Source organism: Coturnix japonica, chromosome 1, assembly GCF_001577835.2.
Source record: "Coturnix japonica isolate 7356 chromosome 1, Coturnix japonica 2.1, whole genome shotgun sequence".
Taxonomy (NCBI): Eukaryota; Metazoa; Chordata; class Aves; order Galliformes; family Phasianidae; genus Coturnix; species Coturnix japonica.
The window spans coordinates 128842518-128863252 of NC_029516.1; the positions used below are offsets into that span (position 1 = coordinate 128842518).

General features: G+C 36.5%; 1 protein-coding gene across 7 annotated transcripts in view; it reads left to right on the forward strand.

The window, feature by feature from the left end:
• FGF14 (fibroblast growth factor 14) overlaps positions 1 to 20735 on the forward strand; it is a 357381-nt gene that overhangs the window by 211312 nt on the left and 125334 nt on the right. The window contains exon 1 of one of the 7 annotated variants that reach the window (XM_032442014.1): positions 12266 to 12650. The exons of 5 other annotated variants lie outside the window; for them this stretch is intronic. In XM_032442014.1, the coding sequence (XP_032297905.1) occupies positions 12458 to 12650 (193 nt within the window). In that variant the 5' untranslated portion in view covers positions 12266 to 12457. Of the gene's footprint in view, positions 1 to 12265; positions 12651 to 20735 lie in introns of those variants that run through there. One more of the 7 variants, XM_015851491.2, reaches the window with a different exon arrangement.

Below are 20735 nucleotides of genomic sequence, written 5' to 3' on the forward strand. Positions count from 1 at the left end.
AAGGGAAGGGAAGGGAAGGGAAGGGAAGGGAAGGGAAGGGAAGGGAAGGGAAGGGGAAAGAAAATCAGGGATATTGCAGCTGAACCCGGAATACTCAATTCAAACAAGATTTGTGAAGTACTAGCAGTTAATAGCTTTTTAAATGCTTTTAAAATACCTTCTTAAATTTCCTTTTTCAAAAGCTTATCTGAATATTTTGTATCGGTTTAAACTCTGTAAGAACTTAAACACTCCAGTCTGTTTTTGACATTAGAGGGGAATATAAATCCTGTGATTACCTTTACAAATCATAAAGTGAGGTCTTGCACAGAGGGACTCTCTCAAAATCTATGTTGACCGAATGCCCCAGTATAAAAGGTGCAGAATATCATTGTGAAGGTCCCTCTGTTAATTCAAATTCTGTAGTAATTACTGATAACCTTATATTGTCATGAAAGGATTTTTCCATCAAGTCCACTGATAACTCAGTCCTAGTTTTTATTTGAAGCAGATCAAAGAACACACAGCAAGGCTTTTCCTGGAGCAGTACCCTCATCTTTTATTAGAAATGGTATCATTTCTTCTCTTTTATTCTTGAATTTGTGTTATGATTGAGATTTCCATTGCTATAAGATCAAATCTGCTGATTGGTGACAGTATAATAGCCTTAGAAAATAGATCATTACAGTTTTGCTGACATGCTTTTCTGTACCTGCTTTTTCCACACATGCTTTTTCTACACCTGATGGCATTTATGTGGGAAAAAATAAGAAGTTTATTTTCAGTCTGCAGAAGAGGTTTTTTTGTTTGTTGTTGTTGGGTTTTGGTGGTGGGGTTTTTTTTGGTGAATATTTGGTACTAGTTCTGTTTGAACTAGTTTGAATACTAGTCCTGTTTTGACTAGATTTGTTTGGATTATTACATTGGTCACTAGTTTATTTGAAGAATAACCCCAGTTACTGTTCAGTCTGTTTAATTTTTGTGCATTCTATTTTAATATGTATATAATGTACTTGTAATTCCTTTGCCCTTGTAGTAAAAAAAAATCTGAGAATTTTCAAAAATAGATTTGATCTTATGTCAGTCCATCTTGTAGCTATCTTTTCCCCTTTCATCTGCTCTTGTCAGGCTACAAACCTGTTTGTTCATAAAGGGTATGGTCTTACATTTCTGTTGGAAAATTATGTGCTCCTATATATTATATGAATAAATCTATAGCTTTCTAAAACATACTTATTAAAGGAATTCTTTCTAGGTAAAACTTTGTCCTGTAATATTCTCTGGGGTAGTAAATCTAGCTTTTTGGAGTTTGAGAACTATGTTGTGAAAGTTTTTCTAACCAAAGTTGATATTCGTAATTAAGCCTATATAGACCACTTGTAGATTAATTTTATGTGTAGTGAAGGGTTAAATGTTATGTTTTGTAAATCAAAGATATCAGAACACCAGTTTTTGATAGTCTACTGGAAATTACTTGTAAGTATTCTGTGTGCTGCTGAAAAGCATAAGTCAAGTGAAGCATATAAGGAACAAACAAGGCTTAAATTGTCAACAGCTCATTGTTAAATGTGCTGTCTTCTAATCATAAATAATTCCAGAGAAAGAAAAAGGTGTCTTCAGAACTTATCAGTTAAAGTACTGTATTTTAAATTATTTTGCATGCATTTTAAATTAAAAAAAAAGAAAAAAAATCCTCGCATAAAGCAGAAATGGTGTAGAGTTTTGGAATACAGAAATATCAAATTTAGAATAGCCTGTATGTTGTTCTGATACAGATCTGCATGCACAGATTTTTCCTTAACAAACTTTTTGAAAGAGGATGTCCAAGGGTCCCTTTCAACCTAAACAATTCTACAGTGATCATTAATCAGGTTTCAGTAAATATATTTTCTGTACTTTTAAACCCGTCCTGAATCCTCTTTTTAATAAGTTGAGCTCCTGTAAGCCTTTTTTATATATTCTTGCAAAGCCTTAAATAAAATAGATAGAAAAAAAAAAACATCATTATTTTAGATTACTGTGCTCTTTCTTTCTATTCCCTTAAGCCTGTAGCAGGGTTAAGAAGCAGACAGATTGGTTTAGGTCTGGTACAAATCTTGAAATACTGAAAAACAGGTCTGCAAGTTGCTGACATTTTTCAAAAGAAATTAGGAATGAGATTGACTGTGTTTCCACAATGTACTGGAAGACAGTTGTTTCATTTGTTTGGGTTTATTTTAACATTTTTTGTCTGTTTGTTTAATTAGGAGATTTGAAATAATAAGAATTGATTTCTATGGAAGTTAACCTGCCTGTGTCCAAGGCTTTAGCAATAAGGTTAAAAAATGAGTGTATAATCAAAACACTATTATTTTGTGTAATACAACTTTAAACAAAATCATTTTAAACTTACTTCTATAAATTATAATTACAGCAAACTATAGTACCCTATTCCAGATGTGTAAAACTGCAGTGGTAAATAAATATCTTTTCTCACAATAAATGATAGGTAGGTTGTTCATGCTTGAGACTCTAAGGCCCAGAAATGATTGCTTTGTCTTTGAAGAGAGAATATTAGTCAAGGAGCTATGGTTCACAGTAATTTGGCTGCCAGTATGTTCCATCTAGAATGAGTTCTGTTCTTCCTTATCAGCGTAGCATAGCCAGAACCACTCGCTTATTATTTACAGAGCACAGCTTTGAATTGCATCAAAGAGAGCTTCCAATCATCAAGCTGTTTCCTGGTACTAATTTAGATCTTCCTCCCTACATCTGCAGCTAAAACAAGTTCCCTTAGTGCATAACCTAAGGTTGGAAATAAGTAAAAAATATTTGATACTTGGTGAGGAATTTAAATATATTTTTATACATATCTTTTTCATTAAAAAGTGTTCTACATTGCCTTATCTGAGCAAAAAAGGCAAAAGCAAGGTACACTTGGAGACTTCTGCTAACAAATGAATCCAAAAGTCTGGTGCTTAACTGTAGCGAGATGAATGGTTTGAGAAAAGTTAGCTTTGGGAAGGGGCTGTGTTCTGCCTATCTGTGTTCAAGGCTGTGTGTAAGAACTGAGAGCAGTTTCATTAGAGAGCAGTTTCATTAGATCTCTCAGTTTAATCCAATTATTCTGTTTTGATTTTATTCATACATGGACTGATGGCTTCCCATTCACTCCCATCCAGTCAGTAAGAGGCTGTGAATCAGTCATCAGCTTGGTGGATGCTAAGGTTTTTCATGTATTGAAACACTGCCAGCTAGAAGCGGTATAACTCACACTAACCCTTCTGAACCTTGCTGCTTTCTGGGAGGCAATTTCAAAACAGCGTCAGGCTGATCTGAGGTTGTCTTACCACTGAGAAATGCACACCCACTTCCTTGCTTCATATGCAGCTTTGCCAGATTTGTATATGGATAAGACTGCATGATAAATTGTACCAATGAACTAATCAAGCTGAAGATTAGCAAGTGAGAAAATCTTGAATCTGTGACTGACTTTTCACATGAAAAAAGCATACATCTAGTAGACTTTCTGACTGCCCTTTGTATATGTACTGTCTGCATATTATTAGGCCTTGTACATAAATTTTCAGCTACATTAGCCAGATAATGAACATTATGCTATGAAGACACCATATATTTTTAAGTGAAAAGTGTACTTGTATAATAGAGTTAGGCTGGTATGAATTTTAGTGGGAGCTTAATAAGACACTTGTATATTGGGATTAAAAGGTGATTGCTGTAACTTGTAGCTCTAGGAAGATAATTTTTATTATCTGTGATTAAGTGAGAATTAATTTTCCCGAGTGCTTGGATCTTCTTTCTGTCTAAGATAAGTGGAAAGTCTCTTTCAACAAGCTAAGTTGATTCACAGCTAATCCTTCATCACCTCTGTGTGGGGGTGTTTCAGTTATCACTTTTCTTTCCTTATCCAGTATCTATATTTCAGCTTAACTTCTGCAAGCTTCAGAAGTTAGTATGCTGTTTACATTTTTTAGCTTGTTGATTTTATAGATTTTTTTAATATAAATTTTTTATAGAAGTAATGCAAAATGGTAAAGTGTTTAGAAAGATTTACAGAATCATAACCATGAATCTGTTAAGAAGAGAAAAGAAGGAATTTTAATTTTTTTACACTGTAATACCTTCTAGGAATTAAACTGAATACAGTGGGGGGTGAAAAAACCCATTCATGTAATTCTGTACTTATTTTTTTTTTAAGTTACCTTCAAATATCTTCCTTCCTTCCTTCCTTCCTTCCTCTCTCCTCCTCTCCTTCCTTTCCCTTCTTCCTTCCTTCCTTCCTTCCTTCCTTTCTTCTTCTTCCTTCCTCCTCCTTCTGCCTTTCCTTCCTTCCTCTCATCCCTCTTTTCTCTCCCTTCTTTCCCATCCTTCTCCTTTCTTCCTTCCTCCATCCTTCCTTTCCTCTTCCTTCCTTCCTTCTTTCTCATTCCTTCCTTCCTTCCTCCTTCCTGTCCTTCCTTCTTCCTTCCTTCCTTCCTTCCTTCCTTCCTTCCTTCTTCCTTCTTCCTTCCCTTCTCTCTTCCTTCCTTCCTTCATCTTCCTTCCTTCCTTCCTTCTTCCTTCCTTCCTCTTCCTCCTCTTCTCCTCTCCCTCCTCCCCCTCCCTTCCCTCCCTCCTTTCTCCCTATCTCCCTATCTCCCTCCTCTCTTTCCTCTCTTTCTTTCCCTTTCTTCTTTCTTTCTAAGAAAGGAAGAATCTAACTTCTACCATGCAGTTGTTGATTAATATCTCAAACACACAATTTTAACTCAACTTGTAAGTAGTATAAATAATTCTATGTTCTTGCAGCAGTACAAGTAGAAGAAGGAAAATACACCAGTTTGCGTTGCAAGTTATTCTCCAGTCCATATATCTGTAGATTACTAGTGTAACACTGTCCACTGCTGGCAAATCAGATAATTGCACTGCACATTAGAACAGCATGTTATTGGAATGTTTAGCTGAGTTAACAGTCTTGATTGTGAAATACTTCATAGTTTAATTTTCTAGATCACTATAGGACTATTGGGTCACTGTATTAGGAGTATTCATGCTATGGCTGCTAATAATAAAGGCTATGTTATTTGAGCTAAGTGGAATATCAGCTTAGTAGTATCCTGGCATTTTGTAGAAGAAAACAGGATTTTGTTGTTATTGTTGTTGCATATTTTTTTCTTTAGTAGTATTAAGCACATGCAAAGAAACTCCTGTTAAAGAAAGTATTGCAGAATGAAATAAACATTAAGTGGAAATAAGCAATAGTAATTTCTTATGCTAAAATAAATAGCATTATCCTGTCAGATACTTCTGAATATCTTAATCAACTTAAAAAAAAAAAAAAAAAAAAAAAGAGTGAGAGAGAAATTTAGAAATTTAAATTTGTCATTAATTTATTCAATAGAAATAGTAGAAAATGCACCACACTTGTTTGTTTAGAAAGAAGAAAATGGAACATGCGGCTTTTTCTGGAAAAAAAAAAAAGTTGTGTCTGAACCCCTAATATGAACAGATCTTAGAGGAGAGCAAAGTAAGTTTACCCTATAAATTTACCAAGGTTGCAGTGTATCTACTTATTCTCTATTCAGAGACTTACTTTTTCCTGGTCAGCAGTCCCTAGAGAAACACTTTATAACTCTGCCTCTAGAACAATAATGAGGTTTTATGTTTCAGGATTTATTTTTCCTTATATGTGTCTCCAAAATAATATCAAATGCCTTGCAAAACTGAAGTTATTTGAATGAATTTCAGATGAATTATAAACTGTTAAGTTATAAAATGTTAAGTTATAATTAAACTGTTCAGAATTATAAATTGTCTGTGAAAAAGCTACAGTAGTACATTAACTGCACTTCCATTTTTAGGTTTGATAAGCATAAAGACCATAATTTTTCTGTAATTTATTTACTCTACCTATGTGTGTCTATGTATGTATGCAAGGGCACACAGTTGTTTTCCCTTCACCACTGGGAATCATTTTATTTACTTACAGGATTACTGGATTTATTTTAAGGGGAACTTTTGTTTCTCAGGCTAATGATTTATGTTTGTCTAAGCACATACTAACCACTGTTTTCAGCATTTCCTTGTAAAGCTCACAGTGTTTGTTTTTTCTCCTGACTTTCTGTGAGATAACCAAAATCCAGTAGCTCTCTTGTTTACACAGCCCAGAAATATAACATTATTACATGTTTTCATATCTGTTCTCCAGAAAGTGAGAAACCCTTACATAAGGTTTTAAAACAAGTATTAGGAAAGACTTTCAAAAAACACTGTCTGGAATCTTGATATAAATATGGTTTTCTACTAACTTAAGTCAGAAGATGTAAATTCAACATCTAAGCTAGAATTTAGATGTATCATCTATGGGCAGGTTATGCACTCAGAAAAGGCAGGTGAATGAAGTAATCCCATACCAAGTATCCCAAATTCTCTTAAATAGAAAAGTCTTCTCATGATGGTGAGATTTTACATATTCATATATTTTCTACTTGTATGGTTGAGTGTTATTTGTATGAACCAATGTTATTTATTTCACAAATATAAAGACTAAAGGACCTGACTCTCCTATCTAGATGTTGACTGGAACACAGATACATAATTAAATAGTAAATATTGTGACATAATGTCAAATGTACATGAAACAGATCATCCCATGTGTGTATCCATGTTTGTATTCCTAAATCACTGTTATCCAGACAGTTGACATTATTTTCCTTTCCAGCTGGAAATGTTTGTATGATGCCTACACTCAAAAATCAAGGTGTGTGAAGGGCCATATTTGCGCTGATTCCATTCACGAGACTGATTTTTTTCATTGCAATCTTCTTCTTTTTTTTTTTTTTTTTTTTTTTTTTTTCTGTTTTAAGAGTAGGAAGCCTTCAAAAGAAAGTATTAAGTCAAGCAAGAATAATATGTATTGTCATGCTCTATCAACTTTATTGACTCTAGAGGAAGTTCACTATAGGCTTGGGACTGGATCTCTGGTCTCAGGAGTGGTGTTTCTTTTGTTTCTGTACAACAATATTTAGCAGACTCATATTCTAGTGACTTTCATTGCCTTGAAAAAGTAAGGCCAATGTCTGCTATTTATTTTAGAACTCAAGCAAAAGAAAATACAGTCCTGTTGTGGCTAGATAAGCAAATGCAACAGATGTTGATATACAGTGAAAAATTGCCACAGAAACTCTTCAGTGTTTTTATGTCTCTAATACTTAAACTGCTCTACACATCTGTGAGGAGTAGAGATGGATATTATTATTTATTTTCTGTAATGATAGTTGCTGTGTTCTGGGGACTATTTACTATGGAAAGTCATAATCATGTGTACGATTATTACTGCAGAAACAATCGTGCCTTTCATTTCATTACTTCTATGGTACTGGCTTTTTTTTTTTTTTTTTTTTTTATTTTTTTTTTTTTTTTTTTTTTTTTTCCCTCGTTGTTAAATATTGTTTAAGAGGCAGTTGTTGGAGATACATTTTAGGCCCCAATCATGGAGGGCTTCACATGATCCTGTTAAGAGTATCTGTGCTGTTAAGAGTATCCTCTCAATCCAGGTGGTATCTTTTATTCACCTAATCTCTGAATAAGAGGTATCAGAACTAGTAGATAGATGATAGAATGAAAACTGGGAACACACATGAAAGATGTCACTGGAGAAGCACTGAAAGTTAGGGCCTATAATCCTATACCTTATCTTGCTGAATAATTGTAAGAACAGTTTGAAAGTCTCTCATGATTCTCTGTAGAATAATAAAGAATATTAATATTAATATATTATTAATAAAAATATTAAATTTTAAAAACTGAAAAGTTACTACTGCTTTCAAAAACCCAGACTCATCCCTGTGTAAACACATGGTATACCTGAGGCAGATACAAGTTTGTATTTAAATGAGTAATCTTATCTTTAGTACTGTATCAATTTTTCTTATATTTTCATTATGCACTATTTGATAGGTTTTAATATGTAGAAAGAATTTAGACACTCAAATCACGCTCCAAAAAAAATTATCAGCAACCTTCAATAACTGTGATCAGTACTGAGAAGTGTTCAGAAACAAAAGCCTAGCTAGAAACAGCACTCCACTAATCAGCCTGCTGTCTCATCAAACACAAGGGAAGGTTGATTCCATTAATCAATTGGAACTGAAAAACAAGTAATTTTCACTGCTGAAACATCTTTTCATGAAATTACTTTTTTGTTGTTGTTGTTCAATTGCTCAGATGCACTATTATCTGCACCTTGTAATTCTTAGGACTAGATTGGTAAATTTTATTCCTAGAGAAGCCTTCCCAATTTGAAAGGAAGCTTATGGAGTAAAAAATTAATCCTGTTTGCAACTGTAGCACAGAATTTCTTAATAATAATAATAATAATAATAATAATAATAATAATAATAATAATAACAATAATAATAATAATAATAATAATAATAATAGCCTTTTCAGCAACAAAAAATGATCTGCAGCTTCTTAGATTCTTGAAGAACTTTTGAGATTCACAATACTAAACAAATTCCTTCTAGAATTCCTAAACAGGAATTTGCAGTATTGTACTCCAAAGTAGTTAGCCAGACAGGAAAGCTGTATCAACTTCTAGCAAGCTATTGCAACAAAAACTAGATCTCATGAAACAAGGATAAGATGAATAGCAATGAAATGGACATTTTACATTTCCATGGCTCTAGGAGACATCATGGTATTTTTCTTAAGGTTTAATTTGGTTTTTGGTTTTGATATAAGTAATGGTTTCAGGTTATCTGGGTGGCAAACATGTAAAAGGAAACATACAAGTAGTAATACCTTTTTGTTTATATGGGTTTATGAAAGGAAAAACAGTCTTCATAGCTTTAAAGAATAAGAATGACAACTTTGATTCTGAAAATTTAGATCGAGACTGTTAGGATATAAAGCATAGAATCTTACTTTAGAAAATGCAAGCCTCTATGAGAACTTATGAATACACACTAATACTAATGGTTTGTTAAACATATTAAACTTTGATGCTTTAAAATGGTACATTATAATTTACATTTAAAATCAGCTGGTGCTTTGTTTTCAGCAACATATCAAAAAATAAATTTAAGAAATGAAACTGTTTTATACTCTAGTATATGGTAAAACAAGTATTTAATATACACGTTATAACTGGTAAATGTCTTACTCTAAAATTAATTTAAATAAGTAACTATAAAAATATTTTTCTTTTTTCTTTCCATTTTTTTCAAAATCTTCTAATTAAAAATATATTAGTAGTTAGAAAGGAACAGATAGGAAAATAGAAAGTATTGAAAATCCCTTCCCCTCTTTTCTGCTTTTAATAATTTGTTTGCATGTCCATACTTTATTAATTACAAATAAAATTCTATTTTAATGTAGCAAAAGTTATCACTAAGATATTTTCAATATCCCTAAAGTCATAATCTTATGTATTAACTAGTCACTAACATAGTCGCTATATTCTTATTTCAACAATCCCTTCGTTAGTCAGAACTTCACTCGGACTAAACTGCACACATTTTATCACAAGTTAAGACAGCAGATGGCTCTCTTGAGTTTTCTTTGCAAAACCTCATGCTGTAAACAACTGCTCTGCATTTTTGAGAAGCAAGTAGAAAGCTATTGTTTTTTATCTCTGCAGTAAGAAGCACATTTCGTCCTGTCTGTAGCCCCATCTTCACTTTCCTTCCTCCCTTTTGCTACCACTCTGATTATTATAGTATTTAAAAATCCTAGGTCGTTTTGGCAAAAGCCCAGTGTTTGAAGGAAACAGTGGAAATAGAGGAATAGATAACATAGAGTGGATAGTATCATTGGATAGTATAGGGGACTTCTTACAGCAAAGGGAACATGAAACGCACTTTATGGAGATAGTCTCATTAAAAAACAAACAAACAAATAAATAAATAATAGATCTGTTTGTACGCCGTTCCTAAATTCCCATAAAAATTCAAGATAATGGAGCCTTTGGCTTTGTTTCGCTCTGCTCCTTGTTATTCACTCCTTTGTTTGGATCCAGGAGCCAGGTCCAGAAGGACACTTCGAACTGTGCGTCCCGTCGCCTCCTCTGCTGGTGGCGACGGATGACGCCCCAGGGCCGCCCGTGTTCAGTCTTCCTGTCCATGGTGCTGAAACGGAAAAGAGCAGGACGCGGGCGACTGGTACTGGGATGGTGGGCACATGGAAAGCTCAAAGAGTGAACCTAAAGGACACAGCGCTGTGTCTGCTCTGCTTGCTATGGAGTATGGAAAAGTGAAGCGTACTGCAAAACAGTGAAATTTAAATTTGGAAACAAACAAACACCAAAATCTAAAAACCAGCCCTCTCTCTAATTGCATTAGTGAAGGTAATTGTAGCAGTTGTAAGGAAATTGCTGCTCTGTAAGAAATGCCAGACAGAAAAAAAACAGTGCCAGTGTTTTAGCTGAATCTCTTTAGAAACACTTTCAAATAGAATTAAAACGTATCATCCAGATCCAATTGTGCATGTTCTGCTCCTAGTTGGTCTAGAATTAATACAAAATCCTTGTATATGGGAGTTCTTTCCACACACTTGTGCTCTTTGTATAAAAATAGCTCTTCGTAGATTAAAGGATTTAGGGAAATAATGGTCAATACCAGAGATGCTGAAGCTTCTGCTAAAACAAGAACCTAATATTGCCAACAGGTTCTGTATTGAAAAGTTGGGGATTATTCTCTAAGTGAATTATTCTGGATGGATATTTACACTTTGGGATCAACTGTTGTTGTTTAGGTTCCTTGTCTGGTTTGTTTCTTTCCTTGTATTTTATTTTTATTATTTTTAAAGAAACTTCTGACTAGAAATTAGAGCACTTTAAAGGGAGTATTTATATATATATAAGCACATACACACATTATGTATATTTATTTCATGATACTTGTCTGTGCAAACAAATGCATTTCCCTACGGAATAACTTTATTTCTGTGTAGCCACTGGCTTCCTTTTCCTATTTACCTGTGGTTAGTTTAGGAAGTTTCACCATTAGACTGTAAGAAAACACTGAATCCTCATTTGAAATAAGAAGTCAAAGAAAGTAGATGAGTTGTAGCATTTTAGATACTAGTTATTATGTGTAGCATATTGTGAACTCCTTGGGGCAGAGACTCGTTAGGCATTCTATGTCTAGCAAGCTTAACTACAAAAAGCATTTAGAAAGAATTTGCTGGTGATGCAGTGATTGTGTCTGCTGGGGAACGAGTTCTTGGGAAACTCCTTCAGCATTCCTGAAACCTAGAAAAAGAGTTTATGTTCCTAGTTACTAAAGTCTGCTCGTGGTCAGTGTCTCAGACAATGGGTTTTGGTGGAGGGTCCCATCAGCTGCCTAGGTGTACCTCTACCCCAAATCCTTCCCATATGGCAATCCCCCTGGCCCATTGAACTGCTCCCGGCGGGCTGCGAGGAAGAGCCTTCCCCCTCTCTAACCTCTACCCCCACTCTGCCTTGGGATCTGAGTTTCTCGAGTAGCGCTGCGCAACAGCTCTGCTGGCGGCCTGAGACACGGCGAGCGAGAGGGCGGCAGATTCGGGCAGCCCCCGCAGCGGCTCGGAGGGGCAGGGCGAGGGGTGCATAGCGGCAGGGAGTCAGTAAAAGAGCGTGCCAAGGTGTCTGCATGTGAGGAAGGTTCCTCTGTATGCCGGGCCACAGGTGCCGGGCCACAGGTGCCCGGCGCTGTCCTCCCCAGCCCGCGGGGAGCTCCGCACGGAGCAGCCCGGGAAGCTAAAGGAGAGTGGTAGCTGCTGGCGGAGAATCCGCTGGGAACCCGCCGTATGCCACCAGAAAACGGCATCGGCGGCACCCCCCGCCCCTCTTCCTTTATTCTCCCGTTCCTCCTCCACCCCCTTTCCCTCGCCGCCCCTCAGCTCGGGAGGACAAAAAAGCTCCAGCGGTGCGCGTGTGTGTGCGTGTGCGCGTGTAGGGAGGCTGGAGCGGGGTGGGACTGAAGGGCTGTGATTACAGCTCTCCCAGGAGAAGGAGATTGCTCTCTCCAGATGCTGATTTCCGAAGCACTTGGCAATCATCAGGCAGGAGCCTGGAAGAGGCGGCGGTAGCCGCCCTAGCCGCGCCGATGGCAGCGGCGGGCGAGCGGGCGGTGGCAGCGCGGGGCTGAGGGGCAGCCGGTGGAGGCGAAGCCGCCGGCCCCATCGGGCGCAGGGCGCCTCGCAGCGCGACTCTGCCCCGAGCACGCCTCGCTCTGCTCTGCGCCGCTCCACCCGCAGCCGCCGCCCGAGCGGGCGCCCGGCGCCGGGGCAGGGCGGGAGGGGCGGCGGGGCACCCATGCGGTGACCCGCGGAGGGAGCAGCTCCCGCGGGCTGCAGGGCGGGGGAGCCCCGCAGTAGTCGCGCCTCTCGCTGGAGGAGCCTCCCGCACCCGCTCTCCCGCTCCCCCGGGGATGGGGCCCCGCCGGGGCTGAGCGCCCCTCCGCCCGCCCCCTGCCCGTCGCGGCGCCGGCCGGCGTGGGCGAGCAGGCGAGCAGCCATGGCAGCGGCCATCGCCAGCGGCTTGATCCGCCAGAAGCGGCAGGCGAGGGAGCAGCACTGGGACCGGCCCTCGGCCAGCAGGAGGCGGAACAGCCCCAGCAAGAACCGCGGGCTCTGCAACGGCAACCTGGTGGACATTTTCTCCAAGGTCCGCATCTTCGGGCTCAAGAAGCGGCGGTTGCGGCGCCAAGGTGCGTGCCTGTGGCCGGGCCCACCCGGGGGGTGCGGGTGGGAGCGGGCAACCTGTGGCCACCAACTTCACGGGCAGGGCGAGACGCCGCCGCCCCGCTCAGCTCCTCCCGGGGTTCGCGTTGTGGCTGGGGGAGACGGGGCTCGGGGACTTCCCGCAGACAGGTAACAGATGTAGCGAGTCATGCTTGATCGCACCCCTATCACCACTTCTCCCCCCACCTTTTTCATTTATTTATTTATTTATTTTCCCCCTTTTCTTTCTTTTGGTGTGTTTTTGAGGGCGCATAGTATTCAGCACTGAAAGCTTTCCAAGCGTCCGGTGTCTGGGATGGCAACCTGAAGGAGCCGTCGCTAATGAGTCTCCATTGATAAACTGCCTGCTTGGTTTTCCTGTGCAGTCTGCAGCCGTGCTACCCAGTGCCCGCTTCATGCTGCCCTGAGCAGCAAGAAACAGTAACTTCCTAATTGTCAAAGAAAGAAATATGTCATAGTTGACAGCTTTGGGAGCCCATGCTTGCATCCATGTCTGTATGTCTGCTTTCCAACTGCTTTTCCCCAGTTAAGGCCTATCAATATAGACAAGGAAATCTGGCAGGCAGTTTTTCTCCCTCATGGATCACAAGTAGTCAACAAGTCCAAGGTGTCTAAAACTGGTACCATGAGGACTGTGTTTTGGCAGTAGATTGTGTCAGGACTCTAGAAATAAAAGGAGTTAAGTGACAACGTGACTGCTTCTCTGCTTGTTCTTATTTTGTGATATTCAACTCCATACTCAACAGTGCTCGGAACTAGTGGTGACTTATTTTGTACTCGTCCTTGGGAAACAAGTAGCTTGAAAACAAAAGGATTGTGTCAAGAAGAGTGAAAATCTTAAGTATAACTCAAAACATGGGTTGTGCAGTCAGCGGTCACATAGAAGCTCTACTCTCACTAACATTAGAGAATGCCGCCATGTGTTGTAGACTGGTATGTATAGTAAATTGTACTAAATCACCTCTACAAGTTGGGTTGGAAGATAATTCTTAGAAGCATAATTAATTATCTACTCTGATCAGTACCTCTTGTGCTGTGTTTTTTTCCATGCTTTGTATTGGAAATATCATAAATTAATACAATGAATCCATTTTTTTTTTTTAAACATGGCTTTATTACTTAGGAACTTTTTCTCATAACTTCTATTGCATTATTATCTTCCCTTTTTTAGATAGAGCAGTGATACAGGGGTGATGATTTATCACCATCCCTGCATGTCAGTGGCAAAATCTATGCAGGTTTATTTTTAGGCAGTCAGCATATGAGCTTAATAATAAAACTGAAGTATTTGGCTCCTAATGTTGAATTCATGAACGTGATATTTGTTTATGAAAATAGGTTTAGAAACTGTTCTGGACCACCTGTTCAGTCTTATTTGGTGGGAAACTGTGTTAGGCTGTGCTGTGGTTTGAGGAGGTGCACTCCTCACAGCACTGAGGTGACAAAAAATTTCTTAGGTAGGATAAGTACATTTATTTTTCTTCATTCATTCCTTTTCCATAAGACCCCTTGTGTCATGCTTGCATAAGATAATTGGATTAGTATGCATCTTACCTGTTACCCATACCACTGATGCAGATGATTTGAAACTGAGTTATCAGAACAAGGAGGATTCACTTTAAAGTCTGCAGTATCAAACTCATGTGTTTATTTCCTCTAAGACTCACTCGGATACATCACAATGTTTGTTCATCTGTTTATGTTAAAGACTTGGAATTGGTGCTCATTCTAGTATTCCTGCTGTAAGAATGCTATCACTTTTGACTTTGTATGCTTATGACATGTAGTGTGATATTTGGAGTACCTGTGGATTCAGCGCCATTTGTTATTTAGGGGGGAAGCTGAAGAAACAGTCAAACAGAAGTCAATTGTTTTAAATGCTTTCCTGTGCTTGTTAGTTTACCTAAACAGAGTTAAAGGATTGCTGAATTCTTTTACTGTCAAACCCATTCGAATGAGTCTTTGCCAAGCAAAACAGGATTCATTTCAAAACATCTGTTGTCAGAAAGGCACAATGGAATTTTGACAAATAGACCTTAGGTGGATGATATACAAGGTGTCATGAGAGCATTGTGGAAAAAGAGCTAACCGAGATGTGACAAACAATCCGTAGCTTTTTCATACGACTCAGTGGAAGTACAGAAGAACACACTAAATATTTGTTACATACATAAGCAAAATCTGGGCTCATAGAATGAAGTGCTTATTTGGTAAAGTGCTCACATACGGAAAAATAAATGTTTTTGAAATAATGAGGCAGCAAAAACCAGTGATGCTTCTTTATAATTCAAAATACACATTCATTCTTGTTTCTGTTAATTTGCAATATATGCACACTTATTGCACACAAGATGTTAGCAAACTTTGGAAAATACACTTTGTTTTTAAACTCCTGTTAAAAATGCTCATTAATACTCTTCCTGGGTGTGATTTGTGTACAAACCAAGTTATTAAATATTATAATTAGTAAATATAAGACAAGCTAAAATCCTTTATTTTTTTTCTGTCATGATTACAGATTTTTTTCTCATAATCTGTCCTTTAAGGACATAGTAAAATGGCAAGAGAATTATGTTTTGAGAGACTAATGCTTTGAAAAGGTAGTATTAAAGTTAGATCCAGAAGCTTACCTAGGGTAAAGGGTAATTTTTTTATTAGCTTACATATTGGCTCTACTGATAACTGCAATGGGAGTTCTAAGCAGCTTTTCTGAAACTTTATTGATGAATTTAGCTGTCAATCAAAATGATTTCTGTTGAGAACTTATCTGGTAAGCTAACGAGTGAAGAAAACACATTCATTCAGCAGGCAGCTTTGATTTGTGTTGTTTAGTATTATGATGTTTCAAATTTCTTTCATCTTCATTTCATTGTCATCTGATGAAGAAATCACTGTCATTAATTTCCAGGTAGCCATGAAGCCAAGATCTTGCTTGACATTGATGCCAGACATCAATCAATTATAAATCATCTGCTCCTTCTAGATTAGAAATTGTTCAGTTCTATTTATTTCCCAGTTTATGTAAATATAATCGCTAACGGGATAACTGACAGATGAGATGTTGGATCGTTACAGGAAATAACCTTATATAACCTGGGACTATCCATTAAGAGGAGAAAATGAAAGGCAGTACTTTACCTCTTGCTACTACAGTGCACAGAAATTAGAAATGTATGCTTATCTCTGCTGCAAATTCTAACTTCTTGGCCTATATTTTCATCTACAAATGTAGCTTCTTTACTCATCTGAAAAAAAAAAAAAAAAAAAAAATCATTTGGTTAATTAAGTCTCTTGAGATTATTTTAGTGGAAAGTATGCAATATGTTGATGAAGGGGCATTGTGGAGTCTCCTTCTCTGGATATATTCAAGACCTGCCTGGACGCCTACCTGAGTGACCTGGTGTAGGGAACCTGCTTTGGCAGGAGGGTTGGACTCGATGATCTCTGGAGGTCCCTTCCAACCCCTATGATTCTGTGATTCTGTGAATTAAAAACCAAGGGCAATCTTTATTGTTTCTCTGTGTTAATACCACATTTGGACTTTTAAATTTATACTTATAGTGTATATGTGAATCAATTGACTTGGCCTCTAATTTCTTATACTAATATTTATTAATATTTATGAGCAAGAGAGACCCAGGGAACATGTTCAGAAAATGCACTGATTAGATTTTACTGCATTTCCAAAGAAAGCATTTTTGAAAAATTCCTGAGTTTATCAACTGATGTCTTGAGGCAGATATGGGAATAGTCCAGAATCTCAGATGTAAAATAATTCCTCATTTACATAGCACCTGAATAAGGTTTTAGCTCTCCCATGTGAGGAATGAAAAGGAGATTCATGCATACTTGTGGAGATACCTAATTTCTGGAAACTCAGGAAAGTGCACATTATTCCAATTATTTAACTTCAGTCTTTGGATGATCTGGCTTTTTGGTATTTGATTGGACCAAAACCTGTAGCTTCACTTTCCTATGTGACTGCATCCAGAGTTAATTATGCTGGCAGTTCACTAAAACCCTCTGCACTGTCTGTGATTTAGAAGATGTATATCTTTTTACTGGGCATTTAACTGGTGTTATTTATTCTTAAATACTTTTATTCTAATGAGATTGGTTAACCCACAACTCTTTTGGAATTACAGACCTAATTGTATCAATATATATCTAAAATACATGTATATATTTTCTTTAGTGTCAATCTATTTGAAGGATTGCGTGATCCTCACTAATTAATAATGTACAAATTAGCTATTTCTCACATATTCAGCATATTTAAAAATCATTTTTAAGTATGTATTTTGTAGTTTGATAGTGTCATGTTTCTTTTTTTTTTTTTTTTTCCCATGCATTCTGTATTTTATATAGACTGTGCTTGGTTCCAGAGGCTTTAAAAGAAAATATAGTGGTGACTGGACTGTCATTCTCTTACACTGAACAGATAGTGATGGCTTTAAAAGTGAAGAAAGAGATGTTTTTGAGAAGAAATTGGGAAAAAAGAGCTTTCAGATGGTATTATGATTTTGGAAACCATTGATTTTTAGGAATATCTCAAATACTGCTGGGAGAATTTTGTGGGTCTTTAACCTACATGTAAGGCTGTACTGCTGTTATTTCAGAACATATCTTACCTGTGTTGAGGAAATAGATAAACTTCATTTAAACATTGTATATCTTAAATTATACTTAAAGTAGAAATAAGAATATTTCACAGAATAGAAGGTGTTTCAGTATAGGTTTTCTAAATATTCTGTTTGGCAATGGTTGCAAGCTAAGATTTCTTTGAAATCAGAGCTATTTGTGCTTGAATTCCTTACTTGTTTTATATGTGAAGTATAGCATACTTTTGCTTGTGTAGTTTTTTGGGGTATTTTCTGTTGTTTTCCTACTTGATAAACACTTGCCCTCATTTACTTGCATTTACTTTTGCATATCTGGGGAATATATCTAAAGCTGGAGATAACAACATTTCACTTTTCCTATAAACAGTCATTGCTTTTCACTCTTCTCAGTTTTAGCTGCTGATTTAAAAATTCATTTGCAATTTAACTCTTTGTTCTTGTGTGATCTTTCTAGATCTCCAAAGCTCAGGGAGTTCTGATCCACAGGTAGCAATCTTGCATTGTAAAGTACATCAGTTAAGCTTACACATGATAGAAATGAGTTATCTGGTAAATGGAGGTATTAAGGGAGATTTTGGGATAGGCAGTTTCTCACTCACGATAATGTAGTGATGGATAAGTTATAGGTGTGGTCAGGTTTCTGTGCTTTTTTTAAGACTTAATAATACGTAAACTATTAGTGGAAGTTCTGTGTTGTTTGTTTTTTTTTTTGTTTTTTTTTTTCCCCCCCCCAAGGTATTTAAGTGTTCATTTGAATCTAACAAAAAAGTAAAATAAAATAGAAATGAGTGCTTAAAAATCATTTTGAATAATGATTTTTAAGGCTGTAACTTATGAATATCAGAAAGAAATTGAAATATGAAGCTAATTAAAAATGTTTACTGCAGAAAATTTTGCTATTATTTTTCTTTAAGATTCCAAGCATAACTTAGAAACTTGAATATGTACAGAAGTGTGAGATTAGATGCTCACTTTTCGGACAGTGTTCAGAAGTTGGCTGTATGTAACCTTGTTTTATCTTTGGCAAATAGTAGCCAGTGATATGTAGGAAGATATACCTCAATTCCATTTATTCTCATTGTGGCATCAGCTTTTTCTGAAAGTCTTAGAAACTGGTACGTTTTTGTTTTCACAAGTTATTAGCACTTAATAAGATCTCACATTCTGCCACTCTTTGAATGGGGTGAAAATGGAAAGAAGAGATGATTCTGTATTCGATGGTTGAAAACAATTAGAAAATTAGTAAAGCTCTGATTTTTTTCTATTGAGACTTATAATCAGTAACCTACTTTCATTGCACTGTATACCATAATATTTTTGCACGTTTAGTTTTGTATTTCAGTTATATAAATCAGAGGATCACCTTGATGTGATGAAGTTTTGATGTTACAGTGTTTTTGTTTTTTTCTGGGAATGAAAATGAAGGAACATACCTCTTCCTGGTGCTAAGAAAGAAACTGCTTTTGGTGCCTGGATTTAGTAATACCTTCTTGGAGGAGGAAGCAAACAGGTAGTCAAGTCCAGAACTCCAAGTCTGATTCCGTGATACAAACATGCTATGATTTCAGCATACCCTTAAATAGGTGACATCACTTAAATCTTTCAGTAAATAAGATATAAGCAAAGAAAACTGAGAGGTCTACTGTTTCAAAGAGAGGCTAACTCAAAACAGAAAGATATAATTGACAAAATGTTGGTATAAACTTTAGATGCATGTACTAAGTTGAAAAATGTAGAGAAAGTTTGTTACCTCAGCGTTTTCAGTATGCAGTGCTGTTTCAGTTGCTTTTCACTGTAAAATGGTGAATGCAAGCTAATAAATATTACACTGTTCATTTAAGGAAGGTTTATGTAAGTGAAGCTGGACAAAGAGAACTGGAATGGGAATATGAAGAATATCCTTTCTGTAGGATAAAGGCTAATCTCTAGGATGTAACTAAATTATTTAATCAAATCCACGGTCTTTCTTCTAACCCATTGCCCAGATCTAGATAATTTGAATGTCATTGGAGTTACTTAGCTTTTACAGCACAGGTTTGGATTGCTGATAGGCACTAATTGGCATAACTAAATGATGTAACTCAGTGGGTTTTTTAAGTATCAAGTACTTTATTCCATGTAGGAATGTTTCTGGTTTATGAATCACAAGTGCTTCTCTCTAGAAGTTAATTAAAATTAAAAGAAATAAAAAATAAAAATTAAAGATTAAAAGTTAAATATATATATATATATATATCTTTTAAAGTATTTAACTATCTTTTACATAACAAAGCTTTTAAATTTCCAAGATGTAGCCAGTGGTAGCGAATGTGTTGTTCTCCTTTATTACTGTGGAGCCTGGCTTGACAAATCTTGTATTTTTGGTTGCTGGAATATTTTAAGTATTGTTTTTTTTTTTTTAAAAGTAAATGAGATAAATAAATAAACAAATAAATAAATAAATAATAATAATAATAATTATTATTATTATTATTAGACAAGCCCACATTTTTAATGGTTTATTGTGTAGGTAAACCCAAATAGAATTTCATGTCCCAGTGACAAGGGGCTTTTCAAGCCTCAGGGCTTTTTTACTACTGATTTTAAAGTCTCTTTGCAAAGAAATAGGTTAGACTGACTTAAGAAAAGGTCAGCAGGTTTCATCACAGTAGAGATTCTTATGGAACGATGAACCTAGTAGTAGGAGCTGCTGCCAAGGTCTTCTTTAGTGAACTACCATGACATAGATACTTATAGTTTGGTTTGGATGAGAATGTGCACTTGGAGAGCATTGTACTGATTAAAGTTCTTAATAGCCAGAATTTTTACCAAAAATACAAAGCTTTTATTGTAGGATTTTCTGTAGTATGAATAAAAATGTTTTTGAAATGCAAATATTTCTTTTAAGCTTCTGTGATAATAAATAGTATTTTTTTTTGTTTTAAATGTTACTAGGCATGTGTGTGTAATCATTACATATCTGTAATATCTATACTATGTTAGTGCTTTTATAAAAAGCATATTTTATAGTAAAATAGTACCTCAACCACAATAAGTCTATTTCAATATGATACTTATATTTTTCTTTGAAAGATTTCTAGCACATGACAGCAAACTTAATTTTGTGCATGAATTCTGTTGGTTATTCAAAAAGGCTAGTCTGTTTGTTAGTGACTGTGTTAGAGATTATACACAAATCTAATGTTTGTGTGGCTTTTTTGTATGTTTGTTTCAATCTATGGTTTTTCTTTTTGTGTTTCGGAATAGTTTTCTAATGACTTGATATGTTCAAAATTACGATGAAGCACAATTTTTCTTCAGTGATTCTTGTAACCTAAATTCTGTAATTCACCGATTATAGTTCATAACTTTTTCAAAAACTTGCTATGTTTACAGAGTATTTAGTTATTTGCACACTGAACTGCTTTATGCGTTGTCAATGTCCCATCT